Raw genomic sequence first — 21,924 nt, 5'->3', positions numbered from 1 at the left:
TTTTAAACATATTTTGTAGAGCTGGGGTCTTGCTGTGTTGCCCAGTGTGGTCTCAAACTCCTGGACTCAAGTGATTCTCTTGCCTCAGCCTCCCAAAGCACTGGGTTTACGGGTGTGAGCCACTGTGCCCAGCCTAGGTCCATTCTTATGTTGTATCACATGTAGTGTGACTTTTGCTTTGTACTTTTGGATTTCTGTCTCACCCTCTATTTACCACTTGGCTCTGTGGTTTGTGTCTCTTTGACACTGTCTTACCACCTGGTTTTGTTTACGTGTATGTGATGATAGGGAGCTGGGAGAGTCTCCATGTTTATTGTTTGGTCTTTCAGCTTTTCTGTTGCTTGTGTCTTTCCTCCAACTGGTAAGATAGGAACATTTAAATACATTCTTTCTTGGGGGTTTGATGGGGAAGGTCTCATTCTGTTGCCCATGCTTGAGTGCAGTGCCATGATCATATAGCTTACTGCAGCCTCGAACTCCCAAGCTCAGGCGATCCTCACAATCTTAGCCTCCCAATGTGCTGAGATTATAGGCATGAACCGCAGTCTTAAATGCATTTCTGATAGTCTAGTTGGGATGTGATATTTGGGTTCAGCTATAAAAAACTAAGACCTTTACAGTAAGAGTTTAGTGACAGGAAAAACAGAAGAGAGTACTAGAAAAACAGTGGCCTTGATCAATAGGCCCAGCCATTGCAGACATCTAGTGATTTCTGAAAACACCTCAAAAAGCTGATTATAAATGTTCCTACAAAGTCAGGGATGCAATCAGAGGAAGAACTTCACCAAAGCAAAGCTCCTTTAAGAGAAAAAATAATAGGATGTGTGCTCTCTCACACACACACACACACACACATGACTATGACAAAAAGCAAACTGCAATGAGAAATTCATTTATACTTTTAGGTTCCTATAAGCACATAAAAAAAAAAGCAAAGAAAAACTCCACTATAAATAACCCTGCCACATTCTAAATAAAGCTTTTGAATGGCTAGGGAGTCTGACTTGCTTCTAAAAGTTACAGGATTTGGTCATTTTTAATAACATGTTTGGTCTTTCATCAAATTACTGTTCCTCAGAGTATTTGCTAAAGGCATAAAGGGGTTATTCTCAGTGGCCAAGGTGCACCAGTAGCAGAGGACATGACCAGAACTGCTCAGGAGAAAGTCACCAAGATGGGCGCTGGAACGGAAGAACGGCAACAGAGCAGCACATATCTATTTGGAAAAAAGACTTATAAAGTTACAAGGGGCGTCAGGGAAGTCACCGCACAGAGCTAAGTAAATTATAGATCCCACCTCTGGAGCCTCTGTAATATCGTCCACCAGCTCAGTTTCCAGGAGTACAGGGAATTGTTACTAAATTATTCAGCATTAACACAATTAGTTCAAGCAACTGGAGGGTACAAGCGTTTTGTCTTCTTTTAGTTCCCATCTATGTGTACAGGATTTTATTTTTCATTCCACTCTTCTTTTTGCTGTTCTGATGATTCTCACTTTAAGAAGAACCTAGAAAATTGTTCAGTTTTGGCTAAAGATTCCAGTGAACTCTCTAACTTTTTGCTACAGCTCTGGCATGGTTAAAAGCTCTGCCCAGCTCAGGCAAAACCAGAATCATTACACTCTGGTCACCGAGTCAGTGAGAATTTACTTCCGTCCAAAAGTCTTAATTTTCTTATCTGCAAAATTGAAAATAATAACGTGTAAATATATTTAAAGCATGAAGCAAGATGTTTGAAATTTTCAATAAAACCGTTTTTCTCTTCTTGCTACTCCTTCTGCATCATTTTTTCTTATGCATCAGCATAATCATTTTTAATATATTTTTAAAATGAGAAAACAAAGCATCAAGATACTAGGCTAACCCCCGTATTAGGAGAACAACCCTCAAATTGTGGTGTACTTGGTAGCAGCCCTGCCCGGGCCCAGGCTATGCCACTGTCCTCTCCTCTGATTCCCATAAAATAAATAAAACAGAGCCAGCACAAGCATAATCTTCAAGGACATTTTTCTTTTCTCGAGGGATTTATGTGCACCTCTGTCCCTAACTAACAAAGCATATAGAGGTGCCAAAAATACGTGTGGTGGCTTTGTAATTAGAGAAACATCTCTCATTGTCTGCTCAAATCTTACTAAACCTTTTACATTCTCATTATGAGACCATACCTTTGTTTCCTTCTGTGATCTCACCGTTCTCATCTGCAAATTGGGGTCACAGCCCAGCATACTGAGCACCTACCACGTAAGGTTCAAATGAGATCGTGTGTTGCCATGGTGACAGGAACAAATTCTGTGATCACTACACTCAGGTTTGACTCCGGGCTTCATCACGTAATCACTATTTGTCTCCCCTGCATCTTCTAGTGGAAATGACCATTCCCTTCAGTGACTTTCTCCCGATCTGGTAATGTGTATAATGTTACCTTTATCAGGGGATTGCTGTGAAGATTGAGTAGGCAAACTTTAATAAATTGGCAGCCATTTAGTAAACACTCAATAGATACTATCACTTTATTCAGGTTACTTAAAATCTCTTTTTCTCTTGGGGGTGGGCGCAGTGTCTCATGCCTGTAATTCCAGCATTTTGGGAGGCCAAGGCGGGCGAGTCACCTGAGGTCGGGAGTTCGAGACCAGCCTGACCAACATGGAGAAACGTCATCTTTACTAAAAATTCAAAAAAAAAAAAAATAGCCTGCCGTGGTGGCATAAGCCTGTAATCCCAGCTACTCAAGAGGCTGAGGCAAGAGAAGCACTTGAACAGGTGAGGTGGAGGTTTCGGTGAGCTGAGATGGCGCCATTGCAGTCCAGCCTGGGCAACAAGAGCAAAACTCCATTTCAAAAAAAAGAAAAAAGAAAGAAAGAAAAAGAACAAACCTGTTTTTCTCCCCCATTTTCATGTCCCCAGATAATGTCATCAGTTTCCTAGTCTTAACCATATATTCACAGAAAAAAAATGTCTGCAACGCAGTTGAGTTTTTCTTAGGATTAGGGAGAAACAGAAGTATGCATGTAGGGTTTTATTCTCTGCTGTTTCCCAGTATTCCTCAGCCCTCCTGATCAGGCTCATTTGGATTCTGCTACTGCTTTCCATGGAAGCCCAGTGACATTTGATACTCTGTAGATTTCAGAACACATCTGCCGAGTTGTGGTAAATAGGTATAGAGAAAAGGAAGTAGTCCACGGAACTGAGCAGACAACAGTTAACAGTTCTCACTGAGGAATTGAGTTGGTGGTAGGAGCATGGGTGCACACGCAGGCTGTTGCTTTTCACCATCACCTGCAGTGTGGAAGGAGTCCCATCAACCCACTATGTTCATCACCTACCACATGGGGTTCAAATAAAATCAACAGCTGTTTCCTTCCAAAACCTCAGCTAGGGCTTTTCCAAATACTAGCCCCCTTGACCCTCTTTTAACATTGGGTACAGAGAGCAAAAAAGCATGATTTGACCCATACAGGGGTTGATTGATGATTGGCTGATTTCCTAAAAACTAAATGTGTATTTCATTTTTAAAGGCTTTAATGTGCACAAGAATTACCTGGGGGTAGTGTTAAAACACAGATTCTGATTCAATAAATCTGGGTGTACAGGTGTTGAATGAAATTCTGTATTTCTAACTAGCTCCCATGTGTTGCTGCTGGTGGTCTGCAGACTTCACTTTGAGTAATAAAAATGTAGTGTATTATATTTCTCCTCTAGGATATAACATCTAAAGGGATTCCTAAACGTATTAAAATCTGAGGTGAGAGAGCCAGTGCTGATAAGAAAACATGCTCATATCTTAACTGAGTATTCCGATTTTTGTGCACAAGGCTGCCTATTGAAATACTGTGTAACGAAATATTCAAAGACTTAGGGACAGAAACATGGATGACCAAATTAGGCCAAGGTGTGTATGTGCATGCAAGAGGGTGAATTTAAGTTAATTACAATGGAAATGATATGTACAGATGGAAAATACTGAACTATTTTTAAAATACCACTGTCTAGAAAACATTCTTAGCCAGGGCAAAAGAAATTCTGTAAACGCTGTAACACTTTTATCTTTCTTAAATAACATGGTTCCATAAATAACTTCTCTAGGTCATTCCTATCTGTTGAAAAAATTACAAGCAACCTGTAGGCTGATTATATTACTTGAAGACTCATAAGGTAGTTTCCCATTTAAAAAATCAAATATAAAACCTTTTCATCTGGTTAATATCTGGTCTATTCCATAGTTACGGAACTTGTTTACTATGCAGTTAGCAATGCGGAAAGACTGTAGCTGTTCTTTCTCTCTTCACAGCTTCATAAAAATGATTAAATAAGCCTAGTGCTTTATTAATTGATGAGATTGGCCATACAAGTGTTTAGCAGAGGTGTTGTTTTTAAAACGAGATTCTATTTACCAAATTTGTTTTACATTAAGTAATGGTCCCCAAGAATTTGCTGTGAATGGATGGCATTGATGTTAATTGAGAAATATATTATTTTTCTCATTTTATTAAGTTTTACATTTTAATAAAAGCATATTAAGAAGATAAATGCAGAAAATTATTTTTTAAACTCATAATCCAACCACATATATTGGGGGGAAAAAGATTGAATATGCAGATATATTTCCTTACAGGTTCTCCTGTATTGGTTTGTGGTATAGTTACTAAACTGAATCAATGTAAGAAATTAACTCCTCAATTTTTTTAAGGTGGGTTACCTGGATATCATGTACTCATTAGGTATAATCACGCCTTTGGGATTTTTTTTTTTTTTTTTATGATTCTATGTTGTTTTCAACTGGGGAAATCTTCACATCAAAACAGTGAATAGTGGTTATAGACATGATTTGCATTCTCTTTAAATTAACTACTTAAATCAAAAGCATTGGCAATGTGTATGCATTTATGGGGGTGAAGGTAATTGAAAGAATAACAGTAGAATATCTAAAAGTATTGAATACGGTTGAGCAGGATAATGGGTACTAATGGCTCATTTTTTTTTTTTTTTTTTAAAAGTTTGAATACATACGTCTGTATTCATGGTTTGAAGTTAGTTATAAAAGTGTTTAAATATATTTTTTCATGTTCACACACATATTTTAACAGCTATATGCCAGGCACTCTGACTGTATCACACATATATTTTAATAATTATATTCTATACACTTTTTATTATCTTGCCTCTGGTATTTATTAAGTTGCAACCACATTCTCGTGTTATAAATCTTACTTTTTTTAATGACTTTATGCTATTCTGTCATGTGAATATGCAATGAGTCACTCTTCAGTCATGCAGCATTTATATTTGTGCAATGTTTCCCTGAGAATTTCAGCTTCATACTTGTAATAGGAATCAATACTCTGAGTTTTTTTTTTGTACTGACTATCTTGTTGCAATCTATTTAAAAAACAGAATTATATAATCTGATTGTGTCATCCATAAACATATGACTGCTATTATTTTGCTTCAAGTGGGAAAAATATCTGCCTTCATGAGATGACTCTCAAATAGCCGACAAAATATGCAAGACTCTTCTTAAGAGAAAGCTGGCTGAATTTACTTCTCAGTGCATCTACAAACATAAGCATCGATTATCCACTCTCTCTCACCTGGTCCCTTGATAAGGAATGAGATGAACAGGGTGAGAGTCTGGAGCTACTGATTTGGAATTTTGCTCATGCACAAACTCAGCTAAGAAATCCTCCATGTGCATGTATGTGCACGTGTGTAGGTAAGCGTGTGTGTGTTTAGGGTTTCTGCTAATTTAAATGACTAATATTATTCTCTTTATTTATATTAGCAGCCAAAGATTTCCAATAGCTCTGAGATACCCCTATTTCTAGGTCGGGACATTGGACAAGAGGGAGCCAACTCTTCTTGTTTGACCAGGTTGAGACACGCGATGCTGACTTGCATTCCTGCCAAATTATTGGTGCAGAAGGCTCTGTCTGAGTAGGTAGAAGCTTCATGGAAATGACAATGAATTGTTCTCACAAGGCCGAAGATACAATTAAGCTGTGACTGCGTAGTCCAGGGCTCTTAACATGCAAACGGCCGGCAAAAAATAATGGCATGTCAAGTGCAATTTTCTCACCAGTCGCAGACACCATAAACTGTAATATAGTGTAATTATTTGGCATCCCGTGTCCTTCATACTAAGCACCACCCAAACGATTTCCAAGTTACAGTGAAGAGGGAAGGTTAGAAGGTCAAATTTAAAGAGAGAAAATGAGTCAGTGCCTTGGAGGAAGAGAATTATAAATAGATGTGGCATTACCAGCAACAGAGTTACATCCAAATAAGGAACAGCTCAGAAGCCCAGGTAGGAGGAAAAAAGGGAGGAAAGAGCAGAGAAGTTTATGTAAGAGAGAGGATTTAGTATAGAAGAACTATGACCACCTGCAGAGCAGACTGGTTTTTTTTTTTTTCCCAAAATAAAGCAATATAACGAATTGAGGATCACAGGACTTGCAGAACAAGGACTAAAGCAACCTGAGCCAAAAATCGATGCCACACTCACACCCCCCCTCCACACACACACACACACACACAGAGGCTGAGCATCTGTAATCCGAAAATCTGAAATCTAAAAATCTCCAACATCTGAAAGTTTTTGAGCAGTGACATGACACCACAAGTAGAAAATTCCACACCTGACTTCACATGATGAGTCACAGTCAAAGCTTTGTTACATAAAAACGTTATTTTAAAAATTATAGAAAATTTCCCTTAGGCTATGTGTGTAAGGCAAATAGGAAACATAAATGAATTTCATGTTTAGAGTTGGCTCCGTTCTCCAAGATATCTCAATATATGTGCAAATATTCCACAATCTGAAAATATCTCAAATCTGAAATACTTCTGGTCCCAAGCATTCTGGAAAAAGGATATTCAATGAGCATGTGGAGCGTGTGTGTGTGTGTATTCCTGTTCCATAGGGGTTTGTGTCTTAAATATATAATATCTTAATCCCATACACTCAGAAGTGAGGAAATTGCACCCAACAGAAGTGACTTTTTTCCCAGTTACTTTGTAGTAGAACTAAAAGAGAAAGAAGCCAGATCTCCAAGAGATCCTTGCTTATCTTTCTAACTTGACACAAGAGACTTTAAGCCTAGATCTCTGTGTTTCAGCGCAACAGACTGAATGTCTATGGCCTTGGTATGTTGAGTTTTAATCTTCAGTTTGATGGCATTAAGAGGTGAGTCTGTTGAAAGGTAATTTGGTAGAACTAGAACTAGAGCCCTTCTGAAAGAAGCCCCAGAAAGCTTCCTTGCCCTCTTTCTACCAGTGTGAGAATACAAGAAGATTGCAGTCTACAACCTGGAAAAGAGCCGTTACCAGAACCAACCATGCTGGCACCCTGATCTTAAAGACTACCAACCTCCAGAATTGAGGGTAATACATTTCTGTTGTTTATTAGCCACCCAGTCTGTGTTAACTTGTTATACAGCCAGAACTAAGACCCACTCAGTTACCGTGACCCTCTCTCAGCTCTGTAAACAGCCTTGAACGTGCTATTTCCTCTATCAAAAATGCTTTTTCTCTTTATCCCTGAACCCTGGTTCAACAACAGGTTAATGCGTATCAGCTTCCAGGTTATTTCCTTTGGGAAGATTCCATCCCCCCATAGAATAGGGCAGTTTCCTCTGTATATGCTTCAAGAGAACCACATTCCTTCATTTCAGAGCACTTATTTCAGTTTTCTTGTGATGTTTCTTCATTTGATTTTCTGTTTTAATGTCCGTCTCCCTCTAGGAGCTCACTGGTTCCATGCAGAAGGCAGAGATAGACCTATGTTTGCTCAGAGCTGAGAATCCACTGGCAATGAAATACTCTGCAGACAGTAGGTGCTCAATAAATATTTGTGGCATGGTTGTATCAATCACCATCCTGACTTCCAGCCAAGGGCTCTCATAATGACATCAAGTTGTCTACCATAAAGAGGATCTGCACGTTTTACCACAGGACGGTATTTTTGTGTTGTGTGTCAGATTCATCAAAAACCACCACAGGTTTTCTCTTTCCTAAGACCAGAACAAATAAGCAGATTTGGGCTAAGTGTCCCGTGAGCCACTTTTTTCTCTCTCACAATTTCCAAAGGAAGTCAACACTGAGGTACATGGAGATGTGAACCCTCAATGTTTATGTGTTTATGAACAGACTCTGCCCTGCTTTGGTCCACAGAGAACTGGAGGCAGGAATGGAGTCTGTTTGGCTGGTATTTGCTTTTCAGAAATCCAGACAAAAGCTTTCTGCTCCAGTTTGTACGATAAGCCCAAACACAAAAGTCTGAAGACAGTTGGAAGACAACGTGTTGCTTTATGACAGTGATAAGGAAGACAGCCTCCACTGAGGTAATACTGCAGCTTTTTGAAAGACAGTTGTTTAAACAAGTTAACTTTTTCTTCACACTCACTACCTCAAAGAAACACTTTCAATATCAATACATAGAAAACACTTTTTAACTACCCAGATGGGTCTATAAAATACCCATATGAAAGAGAGAACATGAAAGCTCCTTTATTGAAAAATACCATTGAGCTTATATGACTATTATAAATTCTTCCATTATGTAGGTAAATTATTCATTTATTTTTTCATGTAAAGTATTTACTGAGCAGTTCCTATATACAGGCAGGGCTCTAGGTTGTGGGAATACAGAGTAAAGACCAAAGGACTCAAACATCCTTTTCTTTGTGGAACTTGCACCCTAGAAGAGACAAATAATAAACATAATAAGGTATAGAATATGTTAGATAATGATTGTCAGGAAGAAAAAAAAAATCAAGCATAGACAAAGGGTATGAAATATTAAAGGAGGAACAATTACATTTTAGAAGAACTGATAGGGAAAGCCTCTCTAAGAATATGACTTTCAGGCCAGGCATGGTGGTTCACACCTGTAATCTCAGCATTTTGGGAAGCCAAGGCCGGAGGACTGCTTGAACCCAGGAGTTCAAGATCAGTCTGGGAAACACAGGAGATCCCATCTCTACAAAAGATTTAAACAAAAATATCCAAGCATGGTGGTGCATGACTGTAGTCCCAACTATTAAAGAGGGACTATTCACTTGTGCCTGGGAGGTCGAGGCTGCAGTGAGCTGTGATCGCATCACTGGACTCCAGCCTGAGTGACAGAGCAAGACCCTCTCTTAAATAGAAACCAATATATATGACCACTGACTTCATTCCATTTCAACAGAAAATATAAAAGCTTATGTTGCTTCTGACCAAGGGAAGCATCTTACTCTCAGTCATCTTACTCTCTTCCCCAAGACTTTGCAAAAACTCCTCTATCTTGCTGGGGCACTTCACTTCCCACCCCACACCCCCGGGTCGGTGACTCTTCAAGACAAACAGAAACATCACCTCCACACTATACAACATGTCCCTGTGCAGGGACTCCCAGAGTCTTGTTATTCACCCAGTGAAGTAATTGTTAATTTGTCTGCCACTCCAACTACAAACACATACACACACACACACAATTAAGAATGCAATTACAACTGCAATTACTATATAGCAGGCACTATGCTTCTATTATTTTCTTTATTCTTACAAATTCTTATTTATCTTATTTGCATAATCCTTGCAAATCTTAAGTAATCTTCTCAGGGTTAACACCCAGAAAGTGGCCAAGCCCATATTCAAACCTCGAGAGAGTACATCTCTGATGCTAAGGAGCTTTCTCAGCATCCAGCTGCCTACCGATATACTAAAAACAGATGATGGATCTGGTAAGGTTATATGTGAGGCTCTGAAGAACCTATCACTCAAAAACTAGCTCTGCCCTTGAGCTCGAACTCAACCTGCTAGGTCAGAGGCCTCACCATGGTGACTCGCAGGAGCGCCTTTCAAAGAGCAGGTGTGCTCATAAGTAAGTAATGCTTCTCAGCCGGTTCCTGGGGAGAAGCTGGGAGGTGAAGTGGTTTAAAGAGTCGGATGTGGAAGAGTGTGCACAGAGATAAAACACTGTAAAGCACCGGTGGGCATCCCGATACAGATCATCTTCGCACTCAGCTTGACTCATAATCTGAAGCCGTCACCTGAAATGTATTTTTGGCTACGCTACAAGCCAAGATCCTCCAAGGCTACGCTGTCATAATTCAGGAGCATTTTTCTTTAAAGGGAAATAGGTATGATGGGAAATGTTCGCAGAGAAGTTTTCCAGAAAATAAACTCTATTTTAACAATTATTTGGGAATTGGTCATGGTAGGACGCCGTGAAAAGCCTAGATAAAAACCATCACTAAGACTCAAAGGCATCTGGCTATTTCAAAATCCTAGGGTTCACTGGCAACATTTCTGTCATTCAGAGAAGCATGAACATCTCATGTGTCAATAAGTCACAAGAAGATGCTGAATGCCCAGCTGTTTACCTCTATCTCTATTACTTCATGTAAGGAATGGAGGTGAAATCAGTTATCAGATTCTGAGTCCAAAGCAACCCCACGTTAATTATTTTTCTACCCAGATAAAATCGAAATGTTCTCCTGGGCATAGCATGTTTTGTTATTTACATTATGCAAGGCACAGTCACAGTGATATACCTTCATAAAGAGGTAACTAAGAAAAGCAAAGAAAAAGCATCCATTATGTAAATACGCATGTATTCCCAAAATTTCATATGGTATGAGAATGTCTTGCCTTAGGGCTGATTACAGAAGTTCTGAATATCCAGAAGTAGGCATTTAAAGACTTTACATTCCATACTCGATAACTCATAAGTGTAAATTACAGTTTAAACTCCAGTTAGCTGGTTCCTAATATGTAATAAGGTACAGTGGGTGAAATAATGGCCATTGGAATTTCCAATAGGATTCGAACTCAGGTAGATCATTTACCATTCTGTGATATTGGTTTGGTTTATTAATCCATCTAAAACCCACTTTTGTACCTACAAAAAAGGTAAGATAATGCTGGTAAAGAAGCCCATATCCAAAACCCATGCGGCCAGAAGTATTTTGGAATTCAAAACTGTTCACACTTCAGAAACACTAAGGTATGTAAACTATATGGTAAGTAACACCCTCAGCAGGGTCTGGGGCAGCACGCAGTAATCAATCACATTAACATTTTTGCAGCAAAATATATGAAGTCACAATTACGCATTACGACTATAGTAGCCTTAAGTCGGTTCTGCTCCCTGAGTTTGTATCAAGGATACAAAAAAATCTTTCAGATTTTATATTTTGAACTTATGACAAAGGGAGTGCAGACTTGTTTTATACATATATATTTGTATCCATGCATGCAAATGAACATACATATGCATATACTGAAGGGGGTGCTATTGTTAGAATCAAAAAGGTTGGTGCCCACAAAGTGCTTTTATAATAGCGTTCAACAGATAATAAATACTCAGTATTGGCCAAAATATAAGTTCCTTAAAGGCAGAGATCACTGTTTTGTTCATTGATATGCCTCCCATGCCTAATAGAGTGTCTGGCACATAGGAAAGTCTCAATAAATATCCATGTAATGGTTCATGATATCTCCTCATGCAGGCTTTCTTTATCCAAGTAGAACCATATGAAATGAGAAACATAATCCTTGGAGAGGCTCAATTCGTTTTGCAAGACAATAGGGTAAAAGCATTAATGCAATCAGAAGTTCCCGGTGAAACACAAAGAGTTAACCCAAGTCCTGAAGATCAATATTTAATTCCCCTCCTATTTTTCTTTTAAATCATTGCATTTGGGAAGTGAATAACATTGGCCTGATTCACTTCTAAACTGACTTATCAAGAAAATCAGTCATTGGCAGGCTCCTAATTGGAATTATACCTACATGAAGATGTGCATCAAAATTAAAAGGAGCTTATGAACAGTGCTGAGGAATAAACACGTGTAGTCTCCAATAACCCACAGTGTGATTTTGGAAAGCAGGCAGCCTATGTCTACTAAAGAACATTTGTCTGACCTGCCAACAGGAGCAAAACAAATGTAAGTCCAGTCTAACACACACGCGCATGCGTGCGCGCGCGCGCACACACACACACACACTCCACTAAACTAAAATTTTGATTTTGTACATTTGATTTCATCTGACAATGAATGAAATAGTTTTCTACTGTAAAGTTTTTCAAATAGTACAGTGCAGTTAAGCATCTACTTTAAGAACTTCCTTTTCTCCATCCTAGGTTAATTATTGAAAAAACAGATGATAAAACAAAAAAGATAAATATCTACCTGCAATTCTAGATATCTGCATGTCCTTAAAATAAAATAAAACAAAATAAACTCTCAGCAACTGAAGTGGTAGGAACTCAAACTGAGAAAAGATGCATATCTCTTCCAAGTACTATAAACTAGAGAAAAGGTTTGGCATGAAGTCTCTCTCGTGTGAATGAGAAAGAAAATGTTATTTGTTTACGCATTATACAAGCAGTGTTATATTTTATTGATAGCCGAGTGGAAGAGGTGATAGGAGAAGCTTTCCCTACAAGACCATTTAAAACTGTTACCTTGGGATTAATCCTATTCCTAACAGAATGACATGTAAACTCACTAACCATCTGTCCTGAACAGTTTACAGCTAAGTGTGGCCACAACTAAAAAGACTCTGGTATTAAACATCTTAAGACCACCAACAGACCCTGAAATTGAGATCTTAAAAACAAAGCTTACCCGGCCAACAAGAATCGGTTCAGGTCCAGAAAACTCTTCCAGAACAAACATTTGATTCCAAACCCAGCCTCTTTTGGAGCGGTTCAAAATTCGCTGTTCTTCACCCAGACTGTTTATTTCCAAAGGGGATCCACTCATTAAAACTTGAGACTGATTCATTGGAGCCATGTAAATGCAAGGGGGAAGAGTAATCCATAATATTATTAATGGAGTCCAGAGATCCAAGAGCATTTCCGCTAGCCGTTCTGGCATGGTCCCACCAGTGAAGCAAATCACCACGAAAATGAGACAATTATTTTTTTTGTCTCCGGTCTGCGGCCATCCAATTCATCATGCAGTGCCGAGCATTTACTTATAGCTCTGCCACGTGTCTATAGCATGGGAAACAGACATCATCTAAGCAGCTTTTCTAAGACCACAATCCATTGGCTTTTCTTTTCATTGAAATTTCCTGCAAAAACAAAGAGGAAGAAAGATAAGGGTCTACTCAAACAGGTTTTAAAATAAAATCACTGCTTTTCAAAAGCACCTAAAGTGAACTATAGTGGGCACTTCTCAAACTCTTGAGTTAGAAAGTGGATCTGAATAATTAGAATAAGTAGGCTAGTAAGTCCTTTAATTTTTAAGCTTTATTTAGATTGTAATTTTCATTTGTAGCTATGTGACCTATCAGAAACGGTTCACGTAATAGAAGTTCTCCTTTTCCTTCTTGCTTCTTTCTTTCCCATCTCCCTCTCTTCCTTCTTTTCTTCCCCTTGACTTTCCTCCTCTCTCCATCCCTTCCTCTCTCTTCCATTCTTTTTTGTTTTAACAATTGGGAGTGTATGCTAACACAGCCCACTTGTCGAACAGATTGTAAGCCTTTTACTTTTATTTTCTTCTTCTTCTTTTTTTTTTTTTTTAAACCTGTTTAAGGACACATTTTAGTTCCTTTTATGCTAAACTCCGTGAAATAACTAGCTTTGAATTAACAACATTAAAAAAAAATACAAATGAGAATGGGAAGGGGAATTTAAACCAATTTTGACAATCTTAGCTTCCAGGATTCATCAGAAGGGATTGCCCAGTTCAGGGTACAGAGTGCAATTCTCTGCCAGGATGCTAATAATGAGTGAATAAAATTAGAATGCTTCCAGAGAAAAATTCTGTAATGTCCAGCTTGTATGCTATCATCAGGACAGTGTCAGGGTCCACATTCTAAATGTACAGTTAAACAGGAGATTTAAATTATGGAAAGTTCCCTTGGGAATAAAATATGGTAAAAAAATGTAATGTTCAATTGAAGAGATTCAGAAAGGCAAGGGCACAAAAAAATTCCCATTATCTGAGGTGTCAGATACATTTTTTGCTTACCCTCAGTGTGGCAAAATGTGTTTCTTCCCTCTCAAAAAAAACCAAATATTTTTAAAGAAATACTCTTCACTGCAGATCCAAGAGAGAAGCTTTGCTGAATTAAACTCAATGGGAAAATATTTTCTCAGGACACCATCGGGAACAGTGCAGCTCGGGAATTCATAAAAGGGAAGGAAACCTTTCACCTCTAGGTCTCTGGTTCCATTCTGGCTCAGAATAAGAAAGCTAGAAAGTCATTAACATTCGCTGGGCTGCTGAGTGGCCTCACTGAAGCCAGCTGAAAGGGGCAGACCCAGATTGTACTGCAAATACAGGCAGTATCCCATCTAACAAGATGGCCAGTGGAATCACCCTGCTTGTCATTCTTTGCCTGGGCTCAGCTCAATCACTGGGACTCTATCACTCAAAAGGGCTCAACCCTGATGAGTATAGAGGAGCCACAACAAGCAGCAGTTGCTTTGGAAATGGAAGAAAAAAAAAAAAAAAGCTTTCAATGGGGAACCAATATAGAGAAAACAGAGTCCAGAACAAAGTCTTCTCCTTCCCCTGGAATTGCAGAAAATCTTCCCCCTCAAACAGATTCATTCCCCTTAAGTCTTTCTCTCATGCCAGTGCGTGAGCAGACCGTGGCAGGCTTCAAAACTTAAACTAAACAAAATTCAAAAAGTCCCCATAAAGAAACCCCCACATCTTTGTATCTTTCTGAATGCTCAAGCCACTTATTACTTTAACAGCATTTACAGCACACCCACGCTGTGCTCCCTCTAGACCTGAGGGAGAAGTTGGTGCTAACGGAGTCTTGTGCGTGCTGAGGTCTGTCTATTCTTGAAACAGATACACCTGGGTTTGCATCCCAGCTCACCCTGCTTGCTGTCTCTGTAACGATGGACAAGATATTCAAGTTTTCTGAGCTTCAGTCTTTTCTTCTGCAAAGTGGAACCAATAATAATTCCTACCTAATGGGACGGTAGTGTGGTTCAGAAATAAGACACATGTAAACCAGTCAGATCATGGGAAATACTCGGTAAACTGGAATCCATGTGGTTATCCTGGGCTAGATGTGTGGTGATGACAGGATTCCTGCCCTAGAAAGGCTTTGAGAAAAAAGACAAATCAATGAGCAGAGTGAAGCGATGTAATCTCTGCAGTAAAAGTTGGTAAGGTATGAGGGTGTCACAAAGGTGCTCAAAGATCTTCCCTGTGGTGGAGGATGAGGATGGTGCTACAGGGGAAAGGCCTGTGCCATGTTACACACATGGTGAGATCCATTCTAGTCATAGATCCTCAGCCTAAAGACTTCTCAGAGAAAAGGAATTTGTTCTTTCCAGTTCTCCCCTACTCCATGATAGACCATAACTGAACGTGCAAAAGCCATGTATGCTGTTCTCCAAAGGCATAAGTTTTGTTTGTTTGTTTGCTTACTCAAGCTCACACTTACAGGCTCAAGTGATCCTCCTGCCTCAGCCTCCAGAGAAGCTGGGCATGCACCACCATGCCTGGCTACTTTGATTATTACTATTATTTTTATAAATGGGGGGGTTGATCTCGAACTCCTCGCCTCAAGCAATCTTCTCACTCCAGCCTCCCAAACAGCTGGGATTACAGGCATGAGCCACGGTGCCGGGTTGGCCTGGGTTCTACAGCAGCAGAACAATGAGATGGTTGTGAGAGTGACCTCTAGTGTCAGCCTGCTTGGGGTCTGAATTCTAATTCTTACACTGACCAGTTGTGTAACAGCGGAGGGAGGGATAATTAGTAACAATAGCAATGAAACGATGATAATAATACTGACCTGACAGGTTAGTTTTGAGGACTAAAGGAGATACTCTCGGCACGTCAGATAGGATAGACTAGCATGCATAGTTCTTTAAAATTTTGCCAAACACTCTGCAAGTAAGTATACTCTGGCATTTGCTTTGTTGCTAATGATTGTGAGATAAGACAATTTCATCTCAATTTAAATTCATAACAGACACTTTCATGGAAACCACCAAGTGGCAACGAGGATGGACTGTGGTATGCTGGATGGACTGCAGCATAGATTACAGTGAGTTCCCTCTACCTGAACTCATCAGAATAAGTTAAAAAACAATAATAGGCCCTAGGCCAATGTTATACAATGGCATAGCTTGACTAGTCAGAATGAGTAGGTTAAATAAAAAGGGGATATGTGTGTAGTCACAAATAGTATCCACTAACACGGTATCTTACTGTTAGATAAAGCGTATAATGCCTTGCCTTGTTGTGTTCAAAACTGAGGCAGAGAATAATGAAATGATGTACTCAAGGAGCACCTCTAAGAAAAGAGAGAACCATTATTTGAACCTAGGTAACGTAATTTCAAAATTCTTTCTGAACAAGACCCTTCCTCTCATTGCAGAAATATTTCATGAGCATATACTGTATGTCAGGTACTGGGGGAAAGAAAGGCAAATGGGTCAGAACTCCTCTCTTCAGGAAGCAAAGGATCTGTTTGGCAAAGATAAAGAAATACATAATCAATTCACTGAAACGTAGTCTTGAAGGTTTAAAAGAAACATAGAGTGATGGGTAAGCCATGCATTTGGCAGCATTGACGAAGGTTTCCTAGAGGGGATGTCATTTAAATGTTGAAACAGAATTAACCACCTGAGAAGGGGGCATAAGTGAAAGAACATTTTAGTCAACCAAGGGATACGAACAAGACCACCAACTAATCTAGGATCTCTGAATGAATCAGCATCTAAGGTAATTTTCAAATTATTATTTGCAGAATCACCCAGTCCATGGTCACCCCATCTTTTTTCTTACCCATCTAAGTCACAATAATGATGGTCTCTACAGAGTACCTGTTAACTATGTAGCCATTTCCTCTGGCAGTTCTTTGTGAAGAGAAGAGCATGTTTGGTGTCTCCAAAGGTCAAGTCATATACCACATAGAGGGCGCGAGGGGCAACTGAGTGCTATTTCCGTGCAACTTCTCAATTTTCTGGGGTTTCTGGGAGTGAGATGGCCAATACCCTGAAGTCAATGGTATAGCCCTGGGGAGAAATTAGCCCAACTCAGGGGAAGCCCTTCATCTACATAGGTCATTCCCGTCACATCACCTGTAGGGAGATTCTAGAGACCGAAACACTTACATGCCACCTCTCAGATTTTGCCAAATTCTTAAATCATCTGTATTATTACTTTAAATTTTACTGAAATAGGCTCAGTTTTCAAAATATTTATTTTTAAATGGAAAGCTTATATTATTTGCCATAAGAGAATATAACTTTAAAATTACGATGTTAATAGCAAACACTTAGAAAGTACTCAGATAATATTAAATCATAAAGAACTATACATACATAGATATATACATGTAAATTCATGTCTGTTCTTCAAAATAACTCTCTAATATAACATCATTATTACTTATCTCATCATTCTCATTGTAGAGATAACCAAATTGAGGTACAGGGAGATTAGTATTTTAAGTAATGTTTTATTTTTACTAAACTAGACACTGTTAAAAGCCTTAGGTCATCTCACTATTTGCTAAAAAGAAAGACCAGCCATCGTTAGAGAAAGACTGGTTAATATTTAATAAGTGGCTCTTTGAAAGAAAAAATTCTGATTTGTAATGTTTTCTGATTTTCATAGCATAAATACTTCCACCATGACCAATTTTAAGCTTCCAGTTGACCATTAACCAGCTCTGAAAATTACTGAAAATTTAACCATCAGCTCTGTTAAAACCCAGTAAAGAGCCAATACTAGCACACCTGTAGTGAGGTGCTTCTCAAATATTAATATGCATCCAAATTACCTGAAAATCTTGTTTAAACACCGATTATGAATCACTTAGGTTAGTGTGGGATTTGAGATTCTGCATTTCTTGTAATCTTCCTGCAGTGCTGATGCTACTTACTGATTTGAAAACCACACTTTGCGAAGCAAGTAGTTCTAAAGAAGACTGGCTCCCAGCTCAGACCTCCTCGAGATAACCTAAAGGACTCAGTGGTGTGGTGGAAGAGTCACCTCCTCCCTCATGTCATTGAATGTCATGCCATCAACTACTTCACCACCACTGTGAATAAAGGACTGAACACATAGATTTGGGAAAACCTTGAACTAGGGTGTATGAATATATGGAATTTTATACGATGTCACAATACTTTCCTCTCCTCGAATATCTATTTTACGTGAGGCACTGGGAAAATTGCTGAGCTAACTGGTGTGTTCACAGGCACATGCATGCTATCAGGGAGTGTTGGGACTTAGTCTTCAAGACGATCCTGCTAATTCGAGAGAAATGGGACTGTGCTGTGACACTTGGAACCACACTATTTGTATGCTGGTACCTCTGCCATGGGCAGACTAACACTGTCCTCTTGGAACATCAGAGAATGACTTTGTAGAAACTTTTGAGATGCAACTGAGTCTTATATCCGTGTTATCAGTATTAATAAATATTGTGAATAGCAGCTGCATACACAAACTGCTTAACTTTATGCAAGGAAGAAGAAATTGAGCAAGGTTGTAAAGCTGGGGTAAAAAAATCAATTTATTTTTACATTTTCCAACCACAGTATGTGTGTCTGACCAAGCAATCTACTTTATTATAATGCTGTTGCATTGATTTACACCCAGATAGTGAGATGAAGAGATTTTATAGTTTCTCTGGAATTCTTACATATAAGAAAGTCTTCAGAATTCCCCGATACGATGATATCTTTTCCTGGGTAAAATATGTATAATCTGACTTATCATTCATACTTATATTTCAGAGATAATTCTAATTACAGCCTGAATTTCACTCTGCTGATTCCAACATTATTTTAAAGTGAACTCAGTCAATTCACAGATATATAAGTCATTATGCAAAAACATATTACACCATCCATTTTGTAAATAATGTGGATTAAACTTCAAAATGATGAACCACACGCTGATCGGTGAAGTCTAAAACAAAAACAGCCTTTTACAGACACTTCAGGATTCAATCCAGCAGATTATTGTGGTTGACAGGAAACTATGCTTTTATTATCCACTAGGCTTAGCAGCCACAATATTTCATGAAAGCAAAAATGACACCGAGGACCAGTGAGTTTCTATTAAAAATGTTTCTGACCTTGAATTTAGAGCCATTAGCAGCCTGCTTCGAAACAGGTAAATGCACATTGAATTCAAAGTGGTATTTCACGAAAGCAGGAGATGGCGATTCAGTGTGTGACCCGAAGCAATTCACGCCAAGCCCTGGCTGACTGGGACTGAGCAGGTAGAAAAATCCTTTGGATTTTAGAGAGGAAATATAGTTTCATGTATTCAAATATAAATAATACAAGAAGATCACCTTTCCTAAAGCCTTCAGAATTCTCTAACCAGATTCTCTTGGCAGAAACATATTCTGAAATTGTTTATGTACACACACACACACACATGCACACACCCACACACACACACGCACATATTATTTTGTGTATCCTTCACTCAGCCACAACCCTTCTGGTCGTCCTTCTTTGGCATCAGACCACGTATTTATCCAGATGTCAATCTGTCCAAAAGCATATTGTTTGCTTGTTTTACCATCCAGAATAATATCTGTTAAATCCTTTTTTTTTTTTTTTTTTTTTCTTTTTGTGAGTTGGAGTTTCACTCTTGTTGCCCAGGCTAGAGTGCAATGGCGCTATCTTGGCTCACTGCAACCTCTGCCTCCCGGGTTCAAGCAATTCTCCTGCCTCAGCCTCCCGAGTAGCTGGGATTACCGGCGCCCACCACAATGCCCAGCTAATTTTTTTTTTTTTTGGTATTTTTAGTAAAGATGAGGTTTCACCATGTTGGCCAGGCTGGTCTTGAACTCCTGAACTCCGGTGATTCACCTGCCTCAGCCTCTCAAAGTGTTGGGATTACACTGCGATGGGCCTCAAATCCACTTTTTGCTCTGTTATTGCCATGCTACTCTTCTCTACCTGAAGTTTTTGTTTTCTTTAAGTTCTATAATTGTTGGTTTCCTTTGGGAACATCAATAAATAAATGCCTGTCCTTCTCCATCTTTCCCAATGTAGAGTCACAAGTTTGTTCTTCACATAGAAATGTTTCTGTTATAGAAATTTCAGGATGAGGTGACTAAGCCAGTGACAAAGACAATAAAGTCAAAATAAGATCTCTTCTCTAGTGTTGTAGAACCAGACCTTTACTTAGAAAACTTTCTTGGAATCATCAGTTTAGTTAAGATATTAAGAATAATTTTCTGGCCAGCCGTGGTGGCTCATGCCTGTAATCCCAGCACTTAGGGAGGCCGAGGCAGGCGGATCACGAGGTCAGGAGATCGAGACCATCCTGGCTAACATGGTGAAACCCCGTCTCTACTAAAAATACAAAAAACTAGCTGGGTGTGGTGGCGGGCACCTGTAGTCCCAGCTACTGGGGAGACTGAGGCAGGAGAATGGCGTGAACCCAGGAGACGGAGCTTGCAGTGAGCCGAGATCACACCACTGCACTCCAGCAAGGGTGACAGAGCGAGATTCTGTCTCAAAAAAAAAAAAAAAAAAAAAAAAGAATAATTTTCTTCTGTTGGGTTTTTTAAAGGCAAACCAGTATCAAGATCATCCTAAAAAAACTGAATATCAGTCCCACAACTCTCTTGCCAATTACAGACACAGTGGTGTCAGAAAGTCATTTCTCAAGTCTAATCTAAATCCCTCCTTTATTTAAAAGTCACATCCTTTGCAATCTTTAAATCGCATGTTCAGAATTTAATAGCCAGAGACCTACTGAGTTACAACATTTTGTGCAGGTCCTTTAAATCATAGCAATCAATCAGAATCAACCTTATTCTTATCAACCTGTAATTCAGTCGAACTGTGGAAAGCCCCATGAGGTAACTGTTTAGAGCATTGACTCTAGAGTCAGATAGAAGAGGTTTGAATCACAGCTCTATCGTTCATGAAATAAGTCACCTGGGCACGTTTATTTTATTTGTGGCAGGTGAAGAAACTGATGCTCTGTGTTTAATACTACCTACTTTGAAAGATTAAGAAAGAAAGAAATAAGGTAATTTAAACTCTTTGTCAATGTAGCAATTATAGTAACTATTGAATGTTTCGAGTGCTTAACCAAAAGTATTTACTGATTTTTAAAAATTATTTTGTTGCAATCTCATGCTGTGTATATACTTCAGCGGGGAAAATTCCAATGTTCTATGCAGACAGGTAATAAGTAAAATAACTTTTTTCAACTCTTGATTTGTAAAACAAAAATAGCATGAACCAGGGTGGGTATAAATAAAATAGCATTTTAGAAATAGCTTTCCCTCTCCACAACTAACATACAATTAAAGCAATGACTTCAAGTAGTTTTATTAAGCCTCAGAAGGGCTGAAATTTTACTGTCCAGAACCAACCACATCTTTCCTTCCCATAGAAGACATGACGTTGTCCATCACTATTTTTGGCTGAGAGGGTAGAGTGCAAGCACTACCTGTTCATGAGTGAGCTATTCTCTTTCAATCAAAGTGTAGCTGCTCATTAAAAAACATTGCCTGGTACATCTCTCTTACAAGATAAATTCCATTGCACTTCATAATCATCTGCATTCTTGTGAGCACGGCACAAGTGGAAAGTCTCTACTAATTCCAAGATGAAGCCAAGGTAATAGCTATATACTACTTAGAAGGGAGCTCGGAGAAGATAAGCTCATCAGAGATTGCAACTAACTTTTTCTGTTTATTTCAAGAAACTTTAGCACTACCGATGATGGAAATTAGATTTCTCTTCTCACTTAAGAAATGTGGAAATGGTGAAAATCACTTATATCACATAATGGGGGCTTCAGAGTCTCTTATACTGAAATTAAAATGCCGTCAATGATCCCAGTATAAGTCATCCAGATTCTGCCAATTAGATTACACTGTGTAGTAACCATGCTTACAAGTGTACCTTACTGTCACTCTTTGATGTTTCTAAAACGTTATCGCTTAATAACCACTCACTGACACT

The 21,924-nt window shown here is 38.9% G+C and overlaps 1 protein-coding gene across 3 annotated transcripts in view; it reads right to left on the bottom strand.

Annotated features, from left to right (window-relative positions):
* Positions 1-21,924, bottom strand: part of CDH8 (cadherin 8) — a 410,980-nt gene that overhangs the window by 382,356 nt on the left and 6,700 nt on the right. For all 3 annotated transcript variants that reach the window (XM_031658175.1, XM_031658177.1, XM_031658176.1), the window contains exon 2: positions 12,611-13,061. In XM_031658175.1, the coding sequence (XP_031514035.1) occupies positions 12,611-12,862 (252 nt within the window). In that variant the 5' untranslated portion in view covers positions 12,863-13,061. The remainder of the gene's footprint in view (positions 1-12,610; positions 13,062-21,924) is intronic.

Source organism: Papio anubis, chromosome 18 (genome assembly GCF_008728515.1).
Source record: "Papio anubis isolate 15944 chromosome 18, Panubis1.0, whole genome shotgun sequence".
NCBI lineage: Eukaryota > Metazoa > Chordata > Mammalia > Primates > Cercopithecidae > Papio > Papio anubis.
Note: the sequence above shows the minus strand (reverse complement) of the source record. Positions and strands in the feature narration are given on the sequence as shown.